Source organism: Zophobas morio, unplaced genomic scaffold (assembly GCF_036711695.1).
Source record: "Zophobas morio isolate AGI-343-1 ecotype UQ-CSIRO unplaced genomic scaffold, CSIRO_AGI_Zmor_V1 ptg000031l, whole genome shotgun sequence".
Classification (NCBI taxonomy): Eukaryota; Metazoa; Arthropoda; class Insecta; order Coleoptera; family Tenebrionidae; genus Zophobas; species Zophobas morio.
This window is the reverse complement of record NW_026972136.1, coordinates 6,759,771-6,783,903: the sequence shown is the minus strand read 5'-3', so window position 1 is coordinate 6,783,903 and position 24,133 is coordinate 6,759,771. Positions and strand designations below refer to the sequence as shown.

At 33.7% G+C, this 24,133-nt stretch overlaps 6 protein-coding genes and 1 pseudogene across 7 annotated transcripts; 1 reads left to right on the top strand and 6 right to left on the bottom strand.

The window, feature by feature from the left end:
* Nucleotides 1-470: 470 nt before the first annotated feature.
* Nucleotides 471-3,069, bottom strand: LOC135139639 (uncharacterized). The gene is made up of 9 exons (XM_064069940.1): nucleotides 2,876-3,069; nucleotides 2,656-2,823; nucleotides 2,460-2,602; nucleotides 2,248-2,404; nucleotides 1,384-1,408; nucleotides 1,163-1,305; nucleotides 942-1,109; nucleotides 741-883; nucleotides 471-683 (listed from the first exon to the last, which is right to left on the bottom strand). The coding sequence occupies exons 1-9, from the start codon at nucleotides 3,009-3,011 to the stop codon at nucleotides 525-527; spliced, it is 1,242 nt and encodes a 413-aa protein (XP_063926010.1). The 5' UTR covers nucleotides 3,012-3,069; the 3' UTR covers nucleotides 471-524.
* LOC135139285 (glutathione S-transferase-like) lies at nucleotides 1,521-24,132 on the top strand. 2 transcript variants are annotated; one of them, XM_064069468.1, is made up of 5 exons: nucleotides 1,521-1,535; nucleotides 23,314-23,450; nucleotides 23,500-23,667; nucleotides 23,723-23,868; nucleotides 23,920-24,132. In XM_064069468.1, the coding sequence occupies exons 2-5, from the start codon at nucleotides 23,315-23,317 to the stop codon at nucleotides 24,085-24,087; spliced, it is 618 nt and encodes a 205-aa protein (XP_063925538.1). In that variant the 5' UTR covers nucleotides 1,521-1,535; nucleotide 23,314; the 3' UTR covers nucleotides 24,088-24,132. The 2 variants fall into 2 exon arrangements, with proteins under 2 accessions (XP_063925538.1, XP_063925537.1); XM_064069467.1 differs by lacking the exon at nucleotides 1,521-1,535 and adding an exon at nucleotides 23,044-23,066.
* On the bottom strand, nucleotides 5,715-8,281 carry LOC135139638 (uncharacterized). The gene is made up of 8 exons (XM_064069939.1): nucleotides 8,117-8,281; nucleotides 7,897-8,064; nucleotides 7,705-7,847; nucleotides 7,486-7,645; nucleotides 6,485-6,628; nucleotides 6,265-6,432; nucleotides 6,072-6,214; nucleotides 5,715-6,017 (listed from the first exon to the last, which is right to left on the bottom strand). The coding sequence occupies exons 1-8, from the start codon at nucleotides 8,250-8,252 to the stop codon at nucleotides 5,850-5,852; spliced, it is 1,230 nt and encodes a 409-aa protein (XP_063926009.1). The 5' UTR covers nucleotides 8,253-8,281; the 3' UTR covers nucleotides 5,715-5,849.
* LOC135139637 (glutathione S-transferase-like) lies at nucleotides 12,899-14,827 on the bottom strand. The gene is made up of 9 exons (XM_064069938.1): nucleotides 14,640-14,827; nucleotides 14,422-14,589; nucleotides 14,229-14,371; nucleotides 14,011-14,172; nucleotides 13,951-13,961; nucleotides 13,577-13,764; nucleotides 13,361-13,528; nucleotides 13,162-13,304; nucleotides 12,899-13,111 (listed from the first exon to the last, which is right to left on the bottom strand). Exons 1-9 carry the CDS (start codon nucleotides 14,773-14,775, stop codon nucleotides 12,944-12,946), a joined length of 1,287 nt encoding a protein of 428 aa, XP_063926008.1. The 5' UTR covers nucleotides 14,776-14,827; the 3' UTR covers nucleotides 12,899-12,943.
* LOC135139290 (glutathione S-transferase-like) lies at nucleotides 16,245-17,148 on the bottom strand. Its single transcript, XM_064069474.1, has 4 exons — nucleotides 16,918-17,148; nucleotides 16,702-16,869; nucleotides 16,510-16,652; nucleotides 16,245-16,458 (listed from the first exon to the last, which is right to left on the bottom strand). The coding sequence occupies exons 1-4, from the start codon at nucleotides 17,051-17,053 to the stop codon at nucleotides 16,291-16,293; spliced, it is 615 nt and encodes a 204-aa protein (XP_063925544.1). The 5' UTR covers nucleotides 17,054-17,148; the 3' UTR covers nucleotides 16,245-16,290.
* On the bottom strand, nucleotides 17,204-18,092 carry LOC135139292 (glutathione S-transferase-like; annotated as a pseudogene).
* LOC135139291 (glutathione S-transferase-like) lies at nucleotides 21,953-23,126 on the bottom strand. Its single transcript, XM_064069475.1, has 5 exons — nucleotides 23,033-23,126; nucleotides 22,641-22,798; nucleotides 22,422-22,589; nucleotides 22,232-22,374; nucleotides 21,953-22,177 (listed from the first exon to the last, which is right to left on the bottom strand). Exons 2-5 carry the CDS (start codon nucleotides 22,774-22,776, stop codon nucleotides 22,010-22,012), a joined length of 615 nt encoding a protein of 204 aa, XP_063925545.1. The 5' UTR covers nucleotides 22,777-22,798; nucleotides 23,033-23,126; the 3' UTR covers nucleotides 21,953-22,009.
* Nucleotide 24,133: the final 1 nt, after the last annotated feature.

Here is a 24,133-nt window from a genome sequence, read left to right as displayed (position 1 = left end):
AATTTGTTAACAAAATCAAGATTCATTTTACTTTCCGAGCGTACGCTAAGGAAGGATTGTAATACTTTTCATGTTTTCTCAACGTTTTTTATTGCCAAGAATACGATTTCTCGGTTTTTCGATTTTTTTCGATTTTTGGATTTTCTATTTTGTTTTTATTCTTTGCCTGTTACCAGAGATCGTGATTTCGTTGACGTGTTATTCAATAACGTACCTCAAATCCACCCCAAAACATCAAATCGAGTAAGAAAAGTCAAGTATTCGAGATAATGTGAAAGTGTAATGGTTTTTTTATGTTAAGACTTTTAAAATGTGCTTGATGTTTTGAGTTTAATCTAAACAGTAAACGCATTGACTTAAAATGTCTAGTCATTAAAAACAACGATAAATCAACATTTCACTAGGTTTTTTCGATATAATCGAAGTATGTGCACACTGATTAATTTATCTCTTCGATTATAAATAAAAACTTCTTACAGATTGGCCTATTTATTTAGTTTAAATATACTAGTACATTTCAGTGATCAATTTGGTCGAATTTCAATCCATTTTTTGATAGCTGGTAAACCATTAACTTTTTCTCTCACTTCTTTCAAATTTGGATAACCGGCTAAAATCTCTTCACCAATCATAGATTCACATACTGTAAAAATGGTAGCAAAGTAGAAATCAGCCCACGTCAACTAAACCCAAAAAGACATAGTACATTATTCAAAATTTTCGGTTTTTGTTACTCTTACCCGACCCAACACTAGATACCCCTTATTTTTTTCAACCATCGCCTCCAATCGTGGGAAATAAAAACCAAAAATGTCTTTTTTGGCCGCTTCAAGAACAACCTTCTTCTTTGCTGCGTCTTGTTCCATCAACATTGGGGTTAATTCTACAAACAGATTTAAGTAAAAACATCTCTAACAAAAATTCTGAATATTTATTTTTACTTAGTTTTATGTCGTTCATTGTATCTACAATTGCATCAATTTCCAAATCCTCCCAGTCGTTATTTCCGCCAAGTTTGACTTTTTTGGCTAGGTAGCGAGCAATGGCAATACTCTGACCTGCTACTTTTCCATTGTGTTCCAAAATGGGGAGAACCCCGAATGGTGTTTCTGTTGTTTGAAAATTAGTGTCTAGGAAATAGAAACAAACAAAATCGGCTTACTGTCTTTATGCTGCGGCCAGTCTTCTCTTTTGATTCTAACGTCTTCGAATTCTATTCCACCGTAACTGAACAGGTAGCGGCACATTTCGGCTAGACCTTGAAGGTCAAAGTAGGTTAATTTATACGAGGGAGGCATTACGAAACTTTAGAATAGGGAACGTATTGCGACGATGACTACCGTAGCACTGGTGTATATTGTATTGTAAGGCTAGAATTTTCACCTTGATTCAGCCGAGAATATACGAACTTAAATGAACAACATTCGAACAAATAGAATACGGAACGATAAACCTCAAAAAAAACTGTGCCATAGAAATAATGTCCGCAGTTCTGTTATTTGTTACGAGAATAGACGTTGTGATATCATTTTGTGGTATCATAAGTATACGGTAAATGGTTGCAAATATTTTCAATCGGTCTTCTCTTTCGTTTTCTTTCTTGTGGACAAATAGTATTATCATGAGCTCCTTTCTCAATCTTGCCGTTGACGTGTTTTACAAATGCCCTACTCATAATAACCCCTACCCCATTTATATGTTTTCTGGTGTTACCAGAGTAATATATTTCATAATCTTCTACAGGGGTTTCGCTGGCTGACAACCTAGAAGGCCCTGCCATTTATAATTTGTCTCCTCTTAAAGATCTTTAATGTGGTGGTTTTTTGTTGTCTTCTACATTCTTACGCCGTTGATTGTTGGTTCATCCGATTTCTCAACCCCAGGCCAAAAGAGTATCCTTACTCTTACCAGGTCATTCTACCTAAGCTGTTGGCTACGTTAAGACCTTTCGGATTTCCCTAACCGCTCCAGAGCTTTAGAAGGCAATGCAGATAACGAATAAGAAAAATCGAGGATCAAAGATAATGTGAAAATGTGCTTGATGTTTTAAGACTAATCTAAACAATAAATACATTGACTTAAAATGTCTCATCATTAAATACAACGATAAATCAACATCATTTCACTTAGCTTTTTTAGATATCGAAGTATGTATGTACACATACAGAGATTAGTTTATCTGGTCGATTAAAAATAAAAACTTTATACTTCTGAGCATATTTATTCAGTTTAAATGTACCAGTGATCAATTTGGTCGAATTTCAATCCATTTTTTGATAGCTGGCAAGCCGTTAACTTTTTCTCTCACTCCTTTCAAATTTGGATAACCGGCCAAAAATTCTTCCCCACTCATAAATTCCAATACCGTAAAAATCGTAGTAAAGTAGAAATCAGCCCACGTCAACTAAACCCAAAAAGATAGCACATGATTCAAAATTTTCGATTTTTGTTCCTCTTACCCGACCCAACACTAGATACCCTTTATTTTTTTCAACCAATGCCTCCAACCGTGCCAAATAAAAACCAAGAAAGTCCTTTTTGGCCGTTTCAAGAAGAACTTTTTTCTTTGCTGCGTCTTGTTCTCTCACCGTTGGGGTTATTTCTACGAACAGATTTAAAACATCTCCAACAAAAAACCAAAATATTTAGTTTTACTTATTTTTATGTCGTGCAATGTATCTACAGTTGCATCAATTTCCAAATCCTCCCAGTCGTTATTTCCGGCTAGTTTGACTTTTTTGGCTAGGTAGCGAGCAATGGCAATACTCTGACCTGCTACTTTTCCATTGTGTTGCAAAGTAGGGACAACGCCGAATGGTGTTTCTATTGTTTGAAAATTAGTGTTTAGAAATTGAAACAAGCAAAATCGGCTTACTGGGTTTATGCTGCGGCCAGTCTTCTCTTTTGACTCTAACATCTTCGAATTCTATTCCACCGTAACTGAACAGGTAGCGAGCCGTTTCAGCTACACCTTGAACATCAAAGTAAGTTAATTTATACTGTGGAGGCATTACGAAACTTAAAATGGAACGTGTTTGCGACAATGACCACCGTAGCACTGGTGTATAGTGTATTGTAACGTCCGAATATTGACCTCGATTCAACCGAAGATATACGACTTAAATGAAAAACATTCGGACAAATACTTAGAATACGGAACGATAACCCCCAAAAATAACTATGCCGGCCGCAGTTCTGTTATCTGTTATATATGTTGTGACATCATTTTGTTGTATTGGGATAGATTCATCCTTAGAAAAAATGAAAATCGACGATAGTGTTAGGAAATTCTTCCCGGAATTCATCCCCAGTCGCTTGAATCGAATACTCCCACACACCTTTTTCTGTAAAAATTTAACAAGAGATTGAGTAATTGAGGGATTTTTTTTTATCTTAGGTTTAAAAAATTCTGTTTATTTAACGCCCATTTATTACTACCTAAAATGCCAAATTTACCGTTAGAGACCTAAAGTGTTAATTAAACGACCTAATTGTAAATTTTAAAAGGCTTAAAATAGGATTCCACGACCAACGAAGCGGACGTGCTTGCACAATAGAGATTTTCCGTGAATTCATTGCTTTGGCTGGCAGATTGTTTAAAAATGGGTTGTAAACAACGCCCTTGAGTTTAATGGTACGGGTTGGCGTCGCCAACTGACAACGCTGGCCTGCATTTCATTTAGATTATAGCCGGAAGGAGGTGAATCTCTGAAAAAGCATTTTATTTTAGAAGTTTATTGTTAGTGATACTGAGTGTTTTTGCGTGTTAGTGAGTGTGCTGGGGCCGGTTTTGATTTTTGTGCATACAGTAAAGAATCCTCAAAATGCCTAAGGTAAAATCATCCATGAAAGATAAAATCAAATTATGGTTAAGGTATAATTTGGACACTAATTTTCAATTTCCTTCTTCAGCCAAAGACAATGAGTTATTCTGCAAAGTGTGTGGAAAAGTTGTAAGTAAACATTTAAAATACTCAAGCTTGAATTATGTTCACATTTTTGTTTCCTAGTTTCAGTGCGAAAAAAAATCACACTTTGAACAACACTGCAGTGGCGATGCACATAAAAAGAACAAGAATAAATCCAGTAAACAAACTTTATTAAACATTAGTTCTGACAATGATTTTACGCAATTTTGACCCATTTATGTAGGGCATTTACCGCAGCAAATATTCCATGGAATAAAGTTAGTTGTGCCGAGTTTAAAAATTTTATGCATAAATATACACGAAGGCATTTACCCTCAGAAAGCACTCTGAGAAAAAATTATTTACCAAAAGATTACGATATGGTGAGCACTAGAATTTTAGGAAGATACATACCCCATTTAGTAATTGGAAAGTTATGTTCTGAAGAAGCTCGCCGTCCATTTTTACTAGCTTTCCAGCCGCTTGATAAAACTAATAGCAACACAATCTCGAGATTTATAAACGAATCCTTGGGTGTGCTATTGATAATTTTAAGCATTGAAATTATTATAATTTATTTAATTGTTAGTTTGTAGCTTTATTGTAGCCAAAAGGAACTGAACACAAAAAAGTTAAATGGTTTGTATCAGATGGTGCTTCATACAGGATCAAAACTAGTACTAGTTTGAAGGTGTTTTATGAAAATATAACACACTTAACATGTATGGCACATGGGTTACATTTAGTGTCTCAATCAATTAGACTGAATTATCTAGATGTCAATGGGATAATTAGCAATGTTAAGAAAATCTTTTTAAAAGCACCAATAAGAGTAAAGTTTTATAAAAACAGTTTACCAAATATACCTCTCCCACCTGAACCTGTATTAACCAGGTGGGGCACTTGGATTCAAGCAGCATTGTTTTATACAGAACACTTTGATGATTTAAAACAAGTCAGTAAATATATAATGTTTTTTTTTTACTATCATTCTTATACTGAATATTTTTAGGTTGTAATGTCATTTGAAGCCACAGATGCACAAAGCATTAAAAAAGCTCAAGAATTCCTGAATAAAGCAAACGTTAAAAATGAACTCTTGTACATTAAAACTCACTTTAAAATTATTGCTGATGCAATAGAACAATTCGAAATTATAGATTTAAAATTAAACCAAAGTATGGAAATTGTGGAAAAAGTGTATACTTACATCTCTAAAAAACACACCAGGAAATGTGGGGGAAATGGCGTTCCAAAAATTATGTTCTCTATTAAAAAAGAATCCAGGGTACGATTTTATATGTTCAGTAAATAACGTAATTTGCGGTAATGGAAATGCTACCAACAATACATACATAAATGAAAACGTAGATTGTTCAATATTTAACTTTGCACCCATCACTTCTTGTGATGTGGAACGCACGTTTTCAAAACTTAAAAGTGTTTTAAGCGATCAAAGGTGTAAATTTATAATCGAAAATTTAGAGAAATATACAGTTTGCTTTTAACTCATTTTAAATACCTGAATTAATATTTTATTTTTTGTCAAATGCGACTTGCTTTAATTTGATCACCATTTTTTTGCGATAACTTAGAATTAATAGACGTAACTATAGATCGTTTATTTATTTAATCATTTTTTTGTTTGTTACACAAAATATTTGTTTCTATAAGGTTTTGTTTAATGTTTTTTTTAATATATATTTTTTTAACCTAAACTAAGATTTTTATAACCTAATTCGTCAATTTTGGGACCTAAAAATCACTCAGACAAATGTTTCAAGGTAACCATTAAAAAGCTGATAATATTGTGTATTTGTTAGTTGTTTACCAATTAGCAAAATTTTTATTTTATTATTGTGCAACATAGGTACTAACATTTCAGTTACTATTAAAGTAGCTATTGCCTTGTCTTTATTAAACCGTAATGTGCAAATATTTTCAAAAATCAGTCTTGGGTCGAACTTCAATCCATTTTTTGATAGCCGGCAAAGCATTTACTTTTTCTCTGACTGATTTCAGATTCGGGTAACTAGCTAAAATATCTTCTCCAGTGACTAGATCATACGCCGGAGAAACCGTAGCAAAGTAGAAGTCAGCCCACGTCAACTACAAATAAAAACACACATGATTAAAAATTTTCCATTTTTTTTATAATCTTACCCGACCCAGTGCGAAATAACCCTTATTTTTTTTAACTATCGCCTCCAGACGCGGTAAATAGAAACTAAAAGTGTCTTTCTTTACTGCTTCAATAAGAACTTTCTTCTTTGCTTCGTCTTTTTCCGCAAATATTGCCGATAATTCTACAAACAGAATTAAAAACACTTCCAACAAAAATTCAAAATGTTTTTACTTGATTTCATGTCGTTGAGTGTATCAACAACTGCATCAATTTCCAAATTCTCCCACTCATTTTCTCCTGCAAGTTTGACTTTTCTGCCCAAATATCGAGCGATGGCAATACTTTGACCTACTACTTTTCCATTGTGTTCCAGAATGGGGAGAACGCCGAATGGTGTGCCTATTAAATATTTGAAAATTAGAGTCTTGGAAATTTAAAAAAATCGACTTACTGTCTTTAAGTGGAGGCCAGTTTTCGTGCTTGATTCTAACGTCTTCAAATTCTATTTCACCATATTTGAAAAGGTAACGAATCGTTTCAGCTAGACCTCGAATATCAAAGTAAGTTAATTTATACTGTGGAGCCATTTCAAAAAATTAGAATATGGAACGTGTTCACGATAAAGCTTCAAAAACAACTGTCGTAACATTGTTGTGTACTCCCCTATTATTTATATATATATTGTTATCTATGAAAAGTATTTACGTGGTGATAACTTTTTGTCGAATCATACCCACGGCTTGATATTTCCAAATTATTTTCTCAAAAAGTTGATTATTAAATATATATCTTTGGTTTTTAAAAAGATTAAAATTTCAAATTTTTAATTATTATTAATGATTTATTTAAGTAAGAGAAATAAGGTGCAGGTAAATAAATATTTATTTCTAGCGAGTTTTTCTATATAAAATGTTTTGATGACGTCATCAAGATTTTAGCAAGGAGACATATGTCAACTTGAAGAGGTCAATGCAATACCATTAATACTATACCGGGTGTCTGGAAAATGGCGGATTAACTCTCCGCTACGTCTTAAGAATCAACTGGTGAGTCTGGGAAAAATAGTAAAAAAATCCTTCTCACATTTTGGTGAGGTACTAGCCCCGCCCACCCACCCTCTCTTTTCTTAGAGGGTATGTCATTTGCCAAAATCAGTTTTATCTTATGACTAACTTTAAGAAAAATGAACGTCTTCTCTAGTGTTTAGTTGGTTATGCTTTAAAATCGATGTTTTTTTTTGGTTTTGCTTTTGTTTATAATTTATAAATGTTTTTTGGTTTATTTAGTAATGAAAAATAACATTAATATGTATTACATAATTGTAATACCGTTTCTTCAAATTTTCAGGAAATAGGATGGAAGGATTTGCAATATTGCATATTTTGTCGGTCAACCAAAAATATTTATCCTTGATTACATTTATTTAGTTTAGCACAAATACATTTCAATGACTAGTTTTTGGTCGAATTTCGTTCCATTTTTTAATAGACGGTAGCGCATTTACTTTTTCTCGCACTCCTTTCAGATTTGGATAACTAGCTAACACATCTTCTCCAGAAACCACATCGAATACCCGAGAAAGCGTAGTAAAATAGAAATCAGCCCAAGTTAGCTAAGTATAGACAAAAACACATTCATGTTTCAAAATTTTGAAAAATTTTAATATCTTACCCTTCCCAATACTAAATAACCCTTATTTTTTTGGACTTCGGCTTCCAGACGCGGCAAATAAAAGCCAAACGTGTCTTTTTTGACTGCTTCAATAAGAGCTTTTTTCTTTGCGTCGTCTTTTTCCAGAAATACGGCGATTATTTCTACAAGCAGAATTCAAAACATGACCAACTAAACACCAAATTTTTTTACTCTGTCTTATATCGTTGATTGTATCTACAGTTGCATCAATTTCCAAGTTCTCCCATTCATTGTCTCCTACAAGTTTGACTTTTTTGGCCAAGTACCGAGCGATGGCAAGACTTTGATCCACCACTTTTCCGTTGTGTTCCAGAGTTGGAACAGTGCCAAATGGCATCTCTATTGTTTGAAAATTAGTGTTTTTGAAATTAGAAAAAAAAAATCGACTTACTGTCTTTCACCTGAGGCCAGTTTTCTTGTTTGATTCTAACGTCTTCAAATTCTATTCCGCCATAACTGAAAAGGTAGCGACATGTTTCAGCCATGCCTGGAACGTCAAAGTAGGTTAATTTATACTGTGGAGCCATTTGGAAAAAAACAATAATATGTGTATGCTACGGTGCGTATTTATATAATATACTCCTATTTGATATCTATAATTTACCTTGTTATCTTTTTGTGACAACATAGTTAGAGGCATTGATTTCAATTAATGATGAATCATTCCCACTCAGTTTGGTTTGGAGAATTTTATGTTAAAAATAAATCAAATTCAAATTAATAGATAACTGATACAATATTTTTCATGCCACTTGATACACTTTTCTCTTAGCAGCTGTTCAGTTTGGATAATTTGCATTAGTACGTACTCCAGTTATACAGGGTTATGATAAAGTAATGCACAAAATTCATCAAAAGCGCAATATTTGTTTTTGAAAAAAAAAAAATGCAAAAATATGTGAAGCCTTTTAGTTTACTCTCCATCTTTTGACATTATGTCAAACAAATTTTAAGTATAAATTTTGTAAAAGTAATGACGTCATCAGTGAGGTTAGTACTTGCTAAGATAAGATTCATTTTGGCAAATGGCGTACTTTTTAAAAAATAAAGGGGGCGGGGGTGGGGCTAGTACTTGCTAAGTTAAGACTGATTTTGGTAAATGACATACCCTATATTAAGAAAATAGTTGGCAGGTGGACGGGGCTAGTACTTGCTAAGATACGTCTGATTTTGTTAAATAACATGCCCTCTAAGAAAATTATAATAAAATTATAGGAGTATAATATGTTACAGTGAAAGTTGGAAATGCAGTGAATCACTAGGAAATGTTAGCATGCACTGGTCAAAAGTTCTCCGTAAATGCTAGCATTCCCTAGTGATTGTTGGCATTTGCAGGTTTCCAGCTTTCAGTGTAACATAAATACAGGTTATGATAAAGGAATGCACAAGATTCATAAAAATCGTAGCATTAGTTTGTGAAAAAGATGTAAAAACATGTCAAGCGTTGCATTTTACTCTTTATCTTTTGACATATGTCAAAAAGAATTTACGACAAATTTTGTAAAAGTTATGACGTCATCAGTGAGGCTAGTACTTGATAAGATAAGACTGATTTTGGCAAAATGATATAACTTTTAAGAAAATAGAGGGGGGTGGGCGGGGCTAGTAATTGATAAGATAAGACTGATTTTGGTAAATCACATACTGTCAAAAAAATAGAGGGTGGCCGGGTGGGGCTAGTACTTAATAAGATAAGACTGATTTTAGCAAACGGCATACCTTCTAAGAAAATAGAGGGTGGGTGGGCGGGGCTAGTACTTTATAAGATAAGACTGATTTTGCTAAATGATATACTCTCTAAGAAAATAGAGGGCGGTTGGGCGGGGCTAGTACTTGCTATGATAAGACTGATTTTGGCAAATCATATACTCTCAAGAAAATAGAGGGTGGGTGGGCGGGGCTAGTACTTTATAAGATAAGACTGATTTTGATAAATGATATACTCTCTAAGAAAATTGACGGCGGATGGGCGGGGCTAGTACTTGCTAAGATAAGACTGACTTTGGCAAATCACATACTCTCAAGAAAATAGAGGGTGGGTGGGCGGGGCTAGTACTTTATAACATAAGACTGATTTTGGTAAATGACATAACAGCCCCCATATAACAACGACGGAAATGTTTTTACAAGAAAATGTTAGCCAGTCGTTTGTGGCAAAGTCTTTAAAAAACGAGAAACTCTATCCATATAAAGTTCAACTCATCCATTAACCATCAGAAAATGATCCTCACAGACGATTGGATTTCTCTGAAAGCTTCAAGAGACATTGTGAAGACAATCCAAAATTTTTAAATAGTCTCGTATTTTCGGATGAAGCAATATTTTACTTAAAAGGTACCATAAATCGACATAATTGTCGTTACTGGGCTCGAGAACAACCTCATTAGCTTCAAGCGGCACACACCCAATGTCCCTAAAAAATTAATGTTTCGGTGGGAATAATAAACAGAAGATTCGTTGGCCCCTACTTTTTTCACGGGAATTTTACATCAGATCGACATTTAGATCATCTTAGAACCGCAGTGCTTCCGGATCTAATTGCTACGTTTCCTGATCCAGATAATCCGCAAAATTTTGATCGCAGGATGGGGTCCCACCACTTTATGAGTTGAATATAATGTTTTTTTTTGGATAATCATTTTGATGTAAATTGGACTGGAAGGAGTGGACCAATAGATTGGCCACCTAAGTCTCCGGATCTGACACCCCTTGATTTTTTTATGGGGACATTTCAAAAGTCTAGTTTACATGAATAGACCCGATAATTTAGACAACTTGAAAGCGCGAATTCGTATAAATCCCCAGAGTATTGGAAATTTCGTCAACCCGGTCTACCATCGTCTGGCTAGTGAATGGGGAACAGCTTGAATAATTTCTTTAGTATCAATTTTTACTGCAACGTATTCTTCTGTTTATTTAAAATTTATCATTAAAATCAAGTTTATTTTGTTTGTTATAGGCTTCGGATTTTAGGTCGTTAAAAAATGAATACAAGGAGATATTTTGAGGTCACAAAATTGACGAATTTGGTTATAAAAATGTTAGTTTAGGTTAAAAACCTAGAGGAAAAAATATTTGCTCAACGAAAAAACATTAATCAAAAAAATATATATTTAAAAATAAACATTATAGAAACAAATATTTTGTGTAACAAACAAAAAAATGATTAAATAAACAAACGATCTCTAGTTACGTCCACTAATTCTAAGTTATCGCAAAAAAATGATCAATTTAAAGCAAGTCGCATTTAACAAAAAATAAAATATTAATTCAGCTATCTAAAATGAATTACAAAAGCAAACTATATATTTCTCTAAATTTTCAATTGTAAATTTACACCGTTGATCGTTTAAAACACTTTTAAGTTTTGAAAACGTGCGTTCCACATCACAAGACGTAATGGTTGCAAAATTAAATATTGAACAATCTACCTTTTCATTTATGTATGTACTGTTGGTAGCATTTCCATTACAGCAAATTACGTTATTTACTGAACATATAAAATCGTATCCAGGATTCTTTTTTAATAAAGAACATAATTTTTGGAACGCCATTTCCCCCACCTTTTTCTGGTGTGTTTTTTAAAGATGTATACACTTTTTCCAAAATTTCCAAACTTTGGTTTATTTTTAAACCTATAGTTTCTAATTGTTCTATTGCATCAGCAATAATTTTAAAGTGAATTTAATGTACAAGAGTTCATTTTTAACGTTTGCTTTATTCAGGAATTCTTGAGCTTTTTTAATGCTTTGCGTGTTAGTGAGTGTGCTGGGGCTTCAAATGACATTACAACCTAAAAATATTCATCATAAGAATGATAGTAAAAAAAACATTATGTACTGACTTGTTTTAAAGCATCAAAGTGTTCTGCATAAAACAATGTTGCTTGAATCCAAGTGCCCCACCTGGTTAATACAGGTTCAGGTGGGAGAGGTGTATTTGGTAAACTGTTTTTATAAAACTCTATTCTTATTGGTGCTTTTAAAAAGATTTTCTTAACATTGCTAATTATCCCATTGACATCTGGATAATTCAGTCTAATTGTTTCAGACACTAAATGTAACCCATGTGCCATACATGTTAAGTGTGTTATATTTTCATAAAACACCAGTTTTGATCATGTATGAAGCACCATCTGATACAAACCATTTAACTTTTTTGTGTTCAATTCTTTTTGGCCACAATAAAGCTACAAATTAAGAATTAAATAAATTATAATAATTTCAATGCTTAAAATTATCAATAGCACACCCAGTGATTCGTTTATAAATCTCGAGATTGTGTTGCTGTTAGTTTTATCAAGCTGCTTCAAAGCTAGTAGAAATGGACGGCCAGCTTCTTCAAAAGATAACTTTCCAATTACTTAAATGGGCTATGTATCTTCCTAATCTGTCCGTCGTCTCATCGACGCTAATCCATATATCATTATTGCCAATAGAATTTCTAACTTGTTACCTGTAAATCATAAAATTTATGTTAAAAAGTTTTTAAATAAAACTTCTAGTACTCACTCAGTGTTTTCTGAGGGTAAATGCCTTCCTGTAGATTTATGCATAAAATTTTTAAACTCAGGACAACTATCTTTATTCCATGGAATATTTGCTGCGGTAAATGCCCTACATAAATCGGTGCAAAATTGCGTAAAATCATTGTCGGAACTAATGTTTAATAAAGTCTGTTTACTGGATTTATTCTTGTTCTTTTTATGTGCATCGCCACTGCAGTGTTGTTCAAAGTGTGATTTTTTTTTGCACTTAAAGTAGGAAACAAAAATGTGAACATAATTCAAGCTTCAGTATTTTAAATATTTACTTACAACTTTTCCACACACTTTGCAGAATAACTCATTGTCTTTGGCTGAAGAAGGAAATTGAAAATTACTGTCCAAATTATTCTCTAACCATAATTTGATTTTATCTTTCATGGATGATTTTACCTTAGGCATTTTGAGGATTCTTTACTGTATGCACAAAAATCAAAACCGGCCCCAGCACACTCACTAACACGCAAAGACACTCAGTATCACTAACAATAAACTTCTAAAATAAAATGCTTTTTCAGAGATTCACCAAAAAACCTAAGATCCGAAGCCTAATTATTAATTTTCTCAATTTTTTATAAATACTGTGAAATCTCAAACATGAAATCACAGCTCAATAATAAAACTCCCTGATGGACTTTTGACTGTGTTTATTCAGTTACGTTCTAATAATACAATTCAGTGACCACTTTTTGGTCGACTCTCAAGCCACTTTTTAATAGCCGGCAGGGCATTTACTTTTTCCCTCACTCCTTTCAAATTGGGATAACTGGCCAAAACATCTTCTCCAGTAAGCAGATCAAATACCGGAGAAAGCGTGGCAAAATAGAAATCAGCCCAAGTCAACTAAAAACAAAAACTGGACTCAAAATTTTCATTTTTTTATATAATCTTACGCGTCCCAATGCTAGATGACCCTTATTTTTTTGAACCTGCGCTTCCAAACGCGGCAAATAATATCCAAAAGTGTCCTTTTTGACTGTTTCAAGAAGAGCTTTTTTCTTCGCGTCGTCTTGTTCCATAAACACGGGAATTATCTCTATAACAAGAATTTAAAACATTTCCGACAAAAAAAAAAATCTAAAATATTTTTACTTAGTCGTATGTCGTTGAGTGTATCTGCAGTTGCATCAACTTCCAAATTCTCCCATTCGTTGTCTCCGGCAAGTTTGACTTTTTTGGCTAGGTATCGATTAATGGCAAGACTTTGACCCACTACTTTTCCGTTGTGTTCCAGAGTTGGAAGAACGCCAAATGGTGTCTCTGTTTTTTGAAAATTAGTATTTTTGAAATTAAAAAAATGAAACTTACTGTCTTTAAGCTGCGCCCAGTTTTCTCTTTTGATTCTAACATCTTCAAATTCTATTCCACCATAGCTGAAAAGGTAGCGACACGTTTCAGCTATACCTGGAAAGTCAAAATAAGTTAATTTATACTGTGGGGCCATTTGGAAAAAAATTGGACGAATATTATGTGTGTAATACTGTGTCTTAGCAATGCTGTGCGTTATTTATATACGTTTGTTATCTGGTATTTACTTTCTTATCTTTTCGTGGTGTCATACTTACATGCATAGATTTGAATTAGTGATGTATCATTCCAGTCAGCTTTATATTTTGAAAATCAAACACACAAAACAAAAAAAGTGGTACTACTTTATATAACTGGTCAGTTAAAAATAAAACTCCTTTTTGGTCTATATTAATCGTATTTATTCAGTTCTATTGCAGAAATACATTTCAGGCGTGACTTTTTGGTCGAATTTCAATCCATTTTTTGATAACTGGTAAGGCATTTACTTTTTCCTTCACTCCTTTGAGATTTGGATAACTGGCCAAAACATCTTCTCCAGTAATCAGATCAAACATTGGAGAAAGCGTGGTGAAATAGAAATCAGCCCAAGTCAACTAAAAATAAAAACACACCCATACAATTCAAAATTTTCGATTTTTTTAAATCTTACCCGTCCCAATACCAAATAACCTTTATTTTTTTGAACCTCCGCTTCCAGACGCGGCAAATAAAAGCCAAACGTGTCATTTTTCAGTGTTTCAATAAGGGCTTTTTTCTTTGCTTCGTCTTTTTCCATGAATATGGGGAATACTTCTACAAACCAAATTTAAAACATGTGTAACAAAAATATGAAATAATTTTACTTAGTCGTATGTCGTTGATAGTATCTACAATTGCATCGATTTCCAAATTCTCCCAGTCATCGTCTCCTACTAGTTTGACTTTTTTGGCCAAGTACCGAGCAATGGCGACACTTTGACCCACTACTTTTCCATTGTGTTCCAGAGTTGGAAGAGCTCCAAATGGAGTTTCTAGTGTGTAGTGAAAATTAGTACTTTTGAACTTAAAAAAAATTACTTACTATCTTTCAGCTGCGCCCAGTTTTCTCTTTTGATTCTAACATCTTCAAATTCTATTCCACCATAGCTGAAAAGGTAGCGACTTACTTCAGCTGTACCTCCAACGTCAAAGTAAGTTAGTTTATACTGTGGGGCCATTTCGAAAAATTAGAAAATGTGTATGCTACTGTGAATTGGCAATGATGTGCGTTATTTATACATGTATATTTCTTATCTGTTATTTACTTGTGAAATCTTTTTGTTGTGTCATAAGTGCAGGTATTAATTTAAATTAGTGATGCATCATACCAAGTCAGCTTTAATTTTCAAATTTTTTTGTTAAAAAAATAGGTCCGGTCCAACAATTCAGCGTGGTCAGTTGTGCACCACGGTCAGAAAAATTCTCATAGTATTTCCTTAGCTTACTCTCGAGAGATAAAAGCATGACTAAATGGTGAAGCTGTATAAATTGTAGCTCACACAAAACTCTATAAACGTGTTTGCTTTTACCTTAAAAGGGAAGTTTTACTTTTAAAATAAATAAATCATCGTTGCTATATGACTCCTAGAGTACGAAAAAATGGTTCTCCCGTTTCCGTTTGTCTGTCGGTTGTGTGTCATCTGTGTCGATTTTTATTAGACAGATAATCTACAAAACTACTGGGTCGATTGCTGTCAAATTTGGATGTATATTATTTGTATAATCATCCCTACCAACAATTTTATGACGTCAGCTCAATATTTTTGGCACTAAAGGATATTTAAATTTTATAAAATAATTTCCTTCTGTACTCATAGTTTATGAATCCACATTGATTGAATTCATTTCTCGGGTATATCTAATTCTTTTTTATTGATCAGATCACCCCCTTTTTTGAAAAAGTAGCTTTTAATTATATAATTAGTCCTTTCCTGTGTTGAGGAGATAAAATCATCAAATTTCATTTTCTTTTAACGCAACTGCATACTTTGATCTCCCGTTATCTGCACGTGCTTAACAGTCGAATTCTTTCGAGGTATAAACATAAGAATTCGAAGTAAAGCGTGTTATTATAACTGAGAGGACATTTTTTCTCGTTGTTTATCTGCTGCAAACATTTTCCATATTGTCCGTACTTGTGCGGATAGAGCTCCCTTGGAACGTGTGCTCCCATGGCGCAGAGAATGCGGAGTGTTATTTACGCCACTAGATGGCATGCTTTTTACCTGCACTTTAACAGTCTAGAGATATCTTTATTTTACTTGAATATTATATTTTATTTATATATTTAAATATTTCAGAAAGTTTTATTAGGCAAAATTTTGAGACGACGTTATCAATTTTTTGAAAGGGATCAACGAATATATTTTCATTAACCATTTACCATGACCACTTTTTTCGTATTCTAGGGGTCATGAAACGTCTAGACAATACTAATAAAACTGAGTATGAAAATTTCTGAATTCTTCTCCACCGTTTAAAAAAAAATCAAAAACTTCAAGGTAAAATTGTCTTATCTCTGATTTATTTAGCAAAATTTTTAGTTATTAGAGTGTGTAATCACTTAATCAGTAATACATTTCAGTTACGTTGTCTTATCATTAAAGTAGCTAGTGACTTGCGAATCTAGTTCTATTATAAAAACCTCTTACTGATTAATATATTTATTCGCTTTTGTGTACTCTTAATACATTTCAAAAAGTAGACTTGGGTCGAACTTCAAGCCATTTCTTGATAGCCGGCAAAGCATTGACTTTTTCCCTCAGTGCTTTCAAATTTGGATATTTGGCCAAAACATCTTCTCTAATAGTTAGATCATAAGCCGGAGAAATAGTAGCAAAGTAGAAATCAGCCCACGTCAACTAAAAACAAAAACACACACGATTCAAAATTTTCGATTTTTTTAATCTTACCCGACCCAACACTAGATAACCGTTGTTTTTTTGAACCGCCGCCTCCAAACGCGGTAAATACACATCAAACGTGTCCTTTTTAACCGTTTCAATAGCAGCTTTTTTCTTTGATTCGTCTTGTTCCTTAACTATGGGGAGCAGTTCTACAAAGAAGATTACAAACCGTTTCAAAAAAAATACAAAAATTTTTACTTGGTCTTAAGTCGCTGATTGTGTCTACCATTGCATCAATTTCCAAGTTCTCCCAGTCGTTGTTTCCGGCGAGTTTGACTTTTTTGGCAAGGTATCGATTAATGGCAAGACTTTGACCCACCACTTTTCCATTGTGTTCCAGAATGGGGAGAACACCGAATGGAGTTTCTATTTTTTGAAAATTAGTGTCTCGGAAACCAAAAAAAAAACACTTACTGTCTTTAAGCTGCGGCCAGTTTTCGCTTTTAATTCTAACGTCTTCAAATTCTATTCCACCGTAGTTGAAAAGGTAGCGACAGGCTTCAGCTACACCGGTAACGTCAAAGTAAGTTAATTTATACTGTGGAGCCATTGGGAAAAGTTGGAATAGGAAAAGTGTTAACGACAAGCTTCTAAAATCAATTAGATACCTGTGCACCGATATGCATTATTTATATACAATATCTGTTATCAGTTAGAATAGTTAGAACGTAGATTACAATTAGTGATGAATCATTCCAAATCAGTTATACGTGCTTTATTTATATTATAGTGAAAGTACATGTATGATACATAAATAGATATATTTATTTCAAAAATCAGACTTGGGTCGACTTTCAATCCATTTTTTGATAGCTGGCAGTGCATTCACTTTTTCTCTTAGAGCTTTCAAATTTGGATAACTGGCCAAAACATCTTCTCCAGTAACTACATCATAAGCCGGAGAAATCGAAGCAAAATAGAAATCAGCCCACGTCAACTAAAAACAAAAACATTATTCAAAATTTGCGATTTTTTTTCAAATTTTACCCGACCCAAAACAAGATAACCCTTATTTTTTTGAACTGCCGCCTCCAAACGGGGAAAATACACACCAAATACGTCATTTTTGACTGTTTCAACAAGAGCTTTTTTTTGTTTCGTCTTGTTCCATAAATATTGGGGCTAACTCTAAAAACAGAATTAAAAAAAAAAAACAACCAAAACACAACATGTATTACTTGGTCTCATGTCGTTGATTGTATCCACAATTGCATCAATTTCCAGATTCTCCCAGTCGTTGTCTCCTACAAGTTTGACTTTTTTGGCCAAGTGTCGGGCAATGGCGAGACTTTGACCTACTATTTTTCCGTTGTGTTCCAGAATGGGGAGAACACCAAATGGCATACCTGGTGTTTGAAAATTAGTGTAATAGAAAATTAAAAAAAAAATTTTGACTTACTATCCTTGTGCTGCAGCCAATCTTCTCTTTTGATTCTAACGTCTTCAAATTCTATTCCACCATAACTGAAGAGGTAACGACTCGCTTCGGCCACACCTGCCACGTCAAAGTACGTTAATTTGTACTGTGGGGCCATTTCAAAAGTTTAAAAAAGGAACGTGTTTAGGACAAAAGTCTAAAAACAACTGTCGTGGCACCGATGATCATTATTTATATGTATTTGTTATCTGCTAATTAAGTCGTTAATATCTTTTTGTGGTGCAATAGGGATAGGCCTACATTAGTATTGGTGATGGATGAATCATACCAAATCAACATTATGGTTTGATATTTTCTGAAAGTTTATTAAATGCCCATTATTTGTTTTAAAAATAGTATTAAGTTAATATTTTAAGCTCACCGTGTTATCTGTTATCTGTTAATCAGTGAAGGTTTTATCATATTATTGTATACCAATATGTATAGGTAATCAATAAAGCTCTGAATTATATGCAGAGAAATTTGGCATTATATACAAACATTTTTTTTCACATTAATATTTTATTTCTATCTGTGTTCAAAATTCCTACCTTGTGCATGTAAGTAAGCTGGTAATGTTCCCAAATTTTGTTTTATTTTTTTTTGTAAAAATAAGCTAACTTTAGTTTTGTTCCAGTTTTATGAACAATAGTAGCCCCGCCCACCCACCCCTTCATCATTCCATTGACTACTCTTAATATTGTTCAGCAAGTATGAGATCTGACTTAAATGACATATCTTAAGAAATTATTAATTAAATTATTATAATAAAAGACACTAGACGCTCCAAAGCATTTTCAAATCTTTTCCAAACAGGAATACCTAGGACCTTAAGATTGTTTTAAATTTTCCAAAAAAAAAACGGGGTCCCAAAATTGACTAAAAAACAAGTCAGCTCAGAATTTCCCAAAAACAGAACACCAAAGTCCCTCAAAATTCTTTTAAACAATTTACAAAAAAGTTGTATGGGCTCCCAGAATAACACACCATGGGTACTCAAAAACTGCGGCATTCAAGACTTTTTCAAATTCGTAAAAAATAAACACACCAGGTTCCTTTAAATTTACGTATATGTATTTAAACCTGAATTAATTTAACAGAGAATTAAAATGTAGAAAACGGGCCCGGGATTGGTTAAAACATGTACCCACTTCGCCCACCCACCCCTTTATCATTCCAGTGACTACTCTTACTATTGTTCAAATCTATCTTAGCAAGTACTAGCCCCGCCCACCCGGCCTTTATTTTCTTAGAGGGTATATGTCATTTACCAAAATCAGTCTTATCTTATCAACTACCCGCCCCGCCCACTCGCCCTTCTTCTATTTTCTTAGAAGGTATATCATTTGTCACAATCAGTCTTATCTTAGCGAATACTAGCGCCACCGACCCACCCTTTATTTTTTTAAAGAATATGTAATTTACCAAAATCACTTTCTTAGAGGGTTTGTAATTTGCCACCATCAATCTTATCTTATAAAGTGTTAGCTAAGATAAAACTGATTTTGGCAAATGACATACCCTCTAAGTAAAGAGAGGGTGGGTGGGGCTAGTAGCTGTAGTTAAGATTGATTTTGGCAAATGAGATACCTTCTAAGAAAGAAAAGGGTGGGTGGACAGGGCTAGTACTTGCCAAAATAAGACTGATTTTGCCAAATAATATACCCTAATATGTCATTTGGCAAAATCAATCTTATCTTAGTAAATACCAACCCTGTCCACTCACCCTTCATTTTTTTAGAGACTAGGTCATTTGAAAATGTCAGTCTTATTTTAGCAGGTACTAGCCTCGCCCCCCCACCCTCTATTTTCTTAGAGGGTTTGTAATTTGCCACCATCGATCTTATCTTATCAATCTATTTTAGCAGGCACTAGCCCCGCCCGCCCACCCTCTGACTAAATTTTATAAAAAAGTGATCAAAATTTGGAAACATGTTCAAAATTCCTGCTTTGTGCATTAAGTAAGCTCGTAATGTTGCCAAATTTTGATCCATTTTTTTTGTAAAACTTAGTCAACAGTACTTGCAAAGATAAAACTGATTTTGGTAATGACATACCCTCTAAAAAAAAGAGTGGGTGGGCCGGCCAGTAGTTGCCAAGATAAGACTGATTTGGCAAATGAGATATCCTTTAAGAAAAGTGAGGGCGGGTGGGCGGGGCTATTACCTGCTAAGAAAGACTGATTTTGGCAAACGACGTATCCCTTAAAAAATTTATATAATTAAATTATTATTATAAGAAAAGACACTAGAGACTCCAAAGCCCTTTCAAATTCTTTCCAAACAGGAATACCTAGAAGCTCAGAATTTTCCAAAAATAGAACACCCAAGTCCCCCAAAATTCTTTTAAACAATTTACAAAAAAAATTTGTATGGACTCCCAGAATAACACCCCATGGCTACTCAAACACTGCGGCACTCAAGCAGGCGCGGATCCAGGGGGGGGGGGGCAATGGGTGCAATTGCCCCCCCCTGACACACGACCGAGGTCCTTTATTTTGACCAATTTCAAAATTTTAAAATTATATTTCATTTTGTAAATACAGTACAACCTCTATAATCTGAACTCACGATTGTCTCAACATCCAGTAATCCGAACAGAGACTATTTGAAGTCGATGCCTCTTTAATCCGAACAAAAACTGAACTTGAAAACATGCATCTACTTCCAAAAATGACGCAAGATCTTTCTGCATATGTTGTATGGAATATTTTGAAATTTTTAAAAATTGCGATATTTCAAAGCACTGAATTAATTAACTAATTCTGGAAAAACGGATGAAGTTATCGGAGACCCGAAAGCTACAAGAGAAAGTATTTGGTTAAACTTCGAAAATCGTCGAAAATAGGTCGAAATTTGCATGAGAAAAATTTCATTCTTGAAAAAATTTCCTAAAAATTCTGAAAAATATATATCCCGATGTGCTAATTTCAAAAATATATCATGTTTATGGTAACGGAGCAATATTTTCGGAAAATTCGCTGTGAAATTCGAGTTTTTCGAAATTTTTAAAAATTGCGATATTTCAACTGGCCGGTTCTGGAAAAATGGTTTAAGTTATCGAAGAAATGAAGCCAGAAGTGACTTCTGAGGTTCAAAATCTACAAGAACATATATTTAGTTAAATTTCGAAAATCGTCGAGAATGGGTCGAAATTTGCATAATGGAGGTAATACGAATACATAATGGAAAATTTCATTTTTGAAACATTCATCTAAAAATTCTGAAAAATTTCAGGGTATAGATCCCGGGGTGTTTATTCCAAAAAGATAGCGTGTTTATGGTCACGGAGTAATATTTTTTTAGAATGTATCTATTATCCAATGTTGCTTAAGAATTCTTTAATTTTTGTTTAATAAAATTTAGGTTTAATTCTTGAAGTTTGTTTTCAGTTGTGTATGAAGTTGTTATTCAATTCCCTTTCAGATTTTTGGGAAAATTGCTGATCCCAACAAATCATTAATCCGAACACACCTTTTTCCCAATTAATTAGGGTTATCGAGGTTCTACTATACACTAGCGCCTGCACTCAAGACTTTTTCAAATTCGTAAAAAATAAAACACTGAGAGCTCAAATTTTTTCAAGTACATCCAGCAACAAAACACACCAGATTCCTTTAAATTTATCCGAAAATAAAACACCAGGGGATCTAAAATTCACTGCCAACATTTTAAACGTAGAGTTTTGAAAATTTTGACAATTTTTGATACGTGAAACATTTTTAACTGATTTGTAGCTTCGCTTTAAATCAGGTAAACATTGTTGTCAAATGGAATTTTATCAAATTATTACAAAAACCAACCGTATCTTTGTACATTCTAACTGAAATGGTAACTAAACATGGTCATAGAAAATCAAGATCTTCACCAATTACCACGAAAAATGCAGCAAAATGCACTTAACATTAAAATATTCAATAAATGCCAAAGAAGATGCAAAAATATGCATTATGCGTATTGTCCGAGCCTTAGTAATCAATGATACAACATTTCAGTTACAAATATTTATTAATTCGGGTATCTCTTCAACTAAAAATTGAACCCTCTTATTCAAAGATGTATTTATTCAGTTCTAATGTACCAATACAATTCAAAAATCAGACTTGGGTCGCACTTCAATCCATTTTTTTATTGCCGGAAGGGCATGAACTTTGTCTCTTACTCCTTTCAAATTCGGATAACTGCCCAAAATATCTTCTCCAGTGACAATGTCAAACATCGTAGAAACCGTAGAAAAATAGAAATCAGCCCACGTCAACTAAACACCAAAACACGTAAACAATCCAAATTTTCGATTTTTTATAAACCTTACCCGTCCCAGTACTAAATAGCCGTTGTTTTTTTGAGCACCCGCTTCCAAACGCGGCAGATAGTAACCAAACGTATCCTTTTTGAGCGTTTCAAGGAGAGCTTGTTTCTTTGTTGTGTCTTGTTCCATTATTATGGGGATTAATTCTACAAACGAATTTAGAAAACTATCCAACAAAATTAGAAAAAATTACTTATTCTGATGTCGTTGATTGTATCCGCAGTTGCATCAATTTCCAAACTCTCCCAATCATTGTCTCCTACAAGTTTGACTTTTTTGGCCAAGTATCGCGCGATGGCAAGACTTTGACCTACCACTTTTCCATTGTATTCCAAAATGGGGACAACGCCAAAGGGTGTCTCTGTGTTTGAAAATCAGTCAATAGAAACTTTAGTTTCAAAAAAATACTTACTGTCTTTATGTTGAGGCCAGTTTTCTCTTTTGATTCTAACGTCTTCGAAGTCTATTCCACCGTACTTGAAGAGGTAACGGCACATTTCACCCAGACCCCGGGTGTCTAAATAGGTGAATTTATATTGTGGAGCCATTGGGAAGAATTAGGGCAAAGATCTAAAAAAACTGCCGTATCACCGATACAACCTTGCTTATATAGATTAGTTATCTGTGTTTAACAAACAAATCAGAACATCTCGAATCAATTTGAATAAGTATTTCAAAGAAAGGCGATTCTGGTTAGTCACTCTGGTTCTGCATTGCTGATATGTATCACAATGACTGTACAAATATTTCTTAACTTATAAGAAGATTAACAATAAATGTGCAAGCTCACGTGGTGATATTTACCAGTATTATCCGATACTACTACCACTACTACGAAGTTAGCTTAATTTAATTTTTTAACACCTGATGTTCCTTCAGAAAATGTTAAAAAATAGTTTACAAGGACGTACTTACGTAACTTTTATCTCTAACAGCTCTTCTAAAAATACATATGATTGATAAACCTGTTTATGTGTTTCTGGGTAAATACAGATATGGTGTATATGATATCTAAAAGATCAAACACAAACAGCGCTAAGCTGGTGTTAAGTCGTTTTTAAATATTGTTGGCTTTATTTTTCCAGAATGACACCTGCTTACAAGTTGACCTACTTTGACAGACAAGGGGCTGCTGAATGTATCCGATTCCTCTTCAAGTATGGTGGTATTGACTTCGAAGATATTAGAATCACGAAAGAAGAATGGCCTGCGTTAAAACACAGTTAGTACCTTTATCAAATTACAATTTCCAAAATTATTTTTCATTCTAGAAACACCATTTGGTCATTTACCATTTTTGGAACACAAGGGCAAAATAGTGACAGAAAGTGTGTCCATTTGTAGGTATTTGGGCAAAATTGCAAACCTTGCTTCCAACGACGATTGGGAGAATCTGGAAATCGATTCCATTGTAGACACTATCTACGACATGCGATATCGTAAGAACATCACTTAAAATTGTTTTAAAACATGTAGTATTTGTTGTTTCTTTAGAAAGTATTAAGGTGGTCCGGATGGAACAAGATGCTTCAAGAAAGAAAACAATGAAAGAAAAATCTCTTAATGAAATCATTCCAAACTATTTCACACGTTTGGAAGCTGTGGTTGAAAAAAACAACGGATATTTGGCATTGGGTCGAGTAAATTTTTTCACAATGCTTACAATTTTTTTATAATTTTGATGGTTTTAGCTAACTTGGGCTGATTTGTATTTCGTCAGCATGTGTCCAGGTTTTGACTATTTTGCTGGTGGTGACGTTTTCGAAAAATATCCAAATCTTAAAGCTCTAAGGACGAAAGTTGAGGCATTATCAGCAATAAAAGAATGGATTAGAGTACGACCGCAAAGTGAATATTAATTTCGCAATGTCAGTTATCACAATAAAAAATTCTAAATGTGAATAC

Excerpts from the sequence above, each read along its gene's own strand:
- LOC135139637 (XM_064069938.1), bottom strand. The coding sequence starts at position 14,775 with ATGGCCCCACAGTATAAACTAACTTACTTTGACGTTGGAGGTACAGCT. Across the intron at positions 14,372-14,421 it reads TATCAACGACATACGACTAA|AAGTATTCCCCATATTCATG; the intron begins GTAAAATTATTT and ends TTTGGTTTGTAG. Across the intron at positions 13,305-13,360 it reads ACTCAACGACATACGACTAA|AGATAATTCCCGTGTTTATG; the intron begins GTAAAAATATTT and ends TTCTTGTTATAG.
- LOC135139285 (XM_064069468.1), top strand. The coding sequence starts at position 23,315 with ATGACACCTGCTTACAAGTTGACCTACTTTGACAGACAAGGGGCTGCT. Across the intron at positions 23,451-23,499 it reads ATGGCCTGCGTTAAAACACA|AAACACCATTTGGTCATTTA; the intron begins GTTAGTACCTTT and ends TTTTCATTCTAG. Across the intron at positions 23,869-23,919 it reads GATATTTGGCATTGGGTCGA|CTAACTTGGGCTGATTTGTA; the intron begins GTAAATTTTTTC and ends TGATGGTTTTAG.
- LOC135139290 (XM_064069474.1), bottom strand. The coding sequence starts at position 17,053 with ATGGCTCCACAGTATAAATTAACTTACTTTGACGTTACCGGTGTAGCT. Across the intron at positions 16,870-16,917 it reads CTGGCCGCAGCTTAAAGACA|AAACTCCATTCGGTGTTCTC; the intron begins GTAAGTGTTTTT and ends TTCAAAAAATAG. Across the intron at positions 16,653-16,701 it reads AATCAGCGACTTAAGACCAA|AACTGCTCCCCATAGTTAAG; the intron begins GTAAAAATTTTT and ends TCTTCTTTGTAG.
- LOC135139638 (XM_064069939.1), bottom strand. The coding sequence starts at position 8,252 with ATGGCTCCACAGTATAAATTAACCTACTTTGACGTTCCAGGCATGGCT. Across the intron at positions 8,065-8,116 it reads CTGGCCTCAGGTGAAAGACA|AGATGCCATTTGGCACTGTT; the intron begins GTAAGTCGATTT and ends TTCAAACAATAG. Across the intron at positions 7,646-7,704 it reads GTTATTTAGTATTGGGAAGG|CTAACTTGGGCTGATTTCTA; the intron begins GTAAGATATTAA and ends GTCTATACTTAG.
- LOC135139639 (XM_064069940.1), bottom strand. The coding sequence starts at position 3,011 with ATGCCTCCACAGTATAAATTAACTTACTTTGATGTTCAAGGTGTAGCT. Across the intron at positions 1,409-2,247 it reads GATTGAAATTCGACCAAATT|TTCGTATATTCTCGGCTGAA; the intron begins GATCACTGGTAC and ends TGTTCATTTAAG. Across the intron at positions 1,306-1,383 it reads ATATTCTCGGCTGAATCAAG|TTTCGTAATGCCTCCCTCGT; the intron begins GTGAAAATTCTA and ends CCTATTCTAAAG.
- LOC135139291 (XM_064069475.1), bottom strand. The coding sequence starts at position 22,776 with ATGGCTCCACAATATAAATTCACCTATTTAGACACCCGGGGTCTGGGT. Across the intron at positions 22,590-22,640 it reads CTGGCCTCAACATAAAGACA|AGACACCCTTTGGCGTTGTC; the intron begins GTAAGTATTTTT and ends TTTCAAACACAG. Across the intron at positions 22,178-22,231 it reads GCTATTTAGTACTGGGACGG|TTGACGTGGGCTGATTTCTA; the intron begins GTAAGGTTTATA and ends TTTGGTGTTTAG.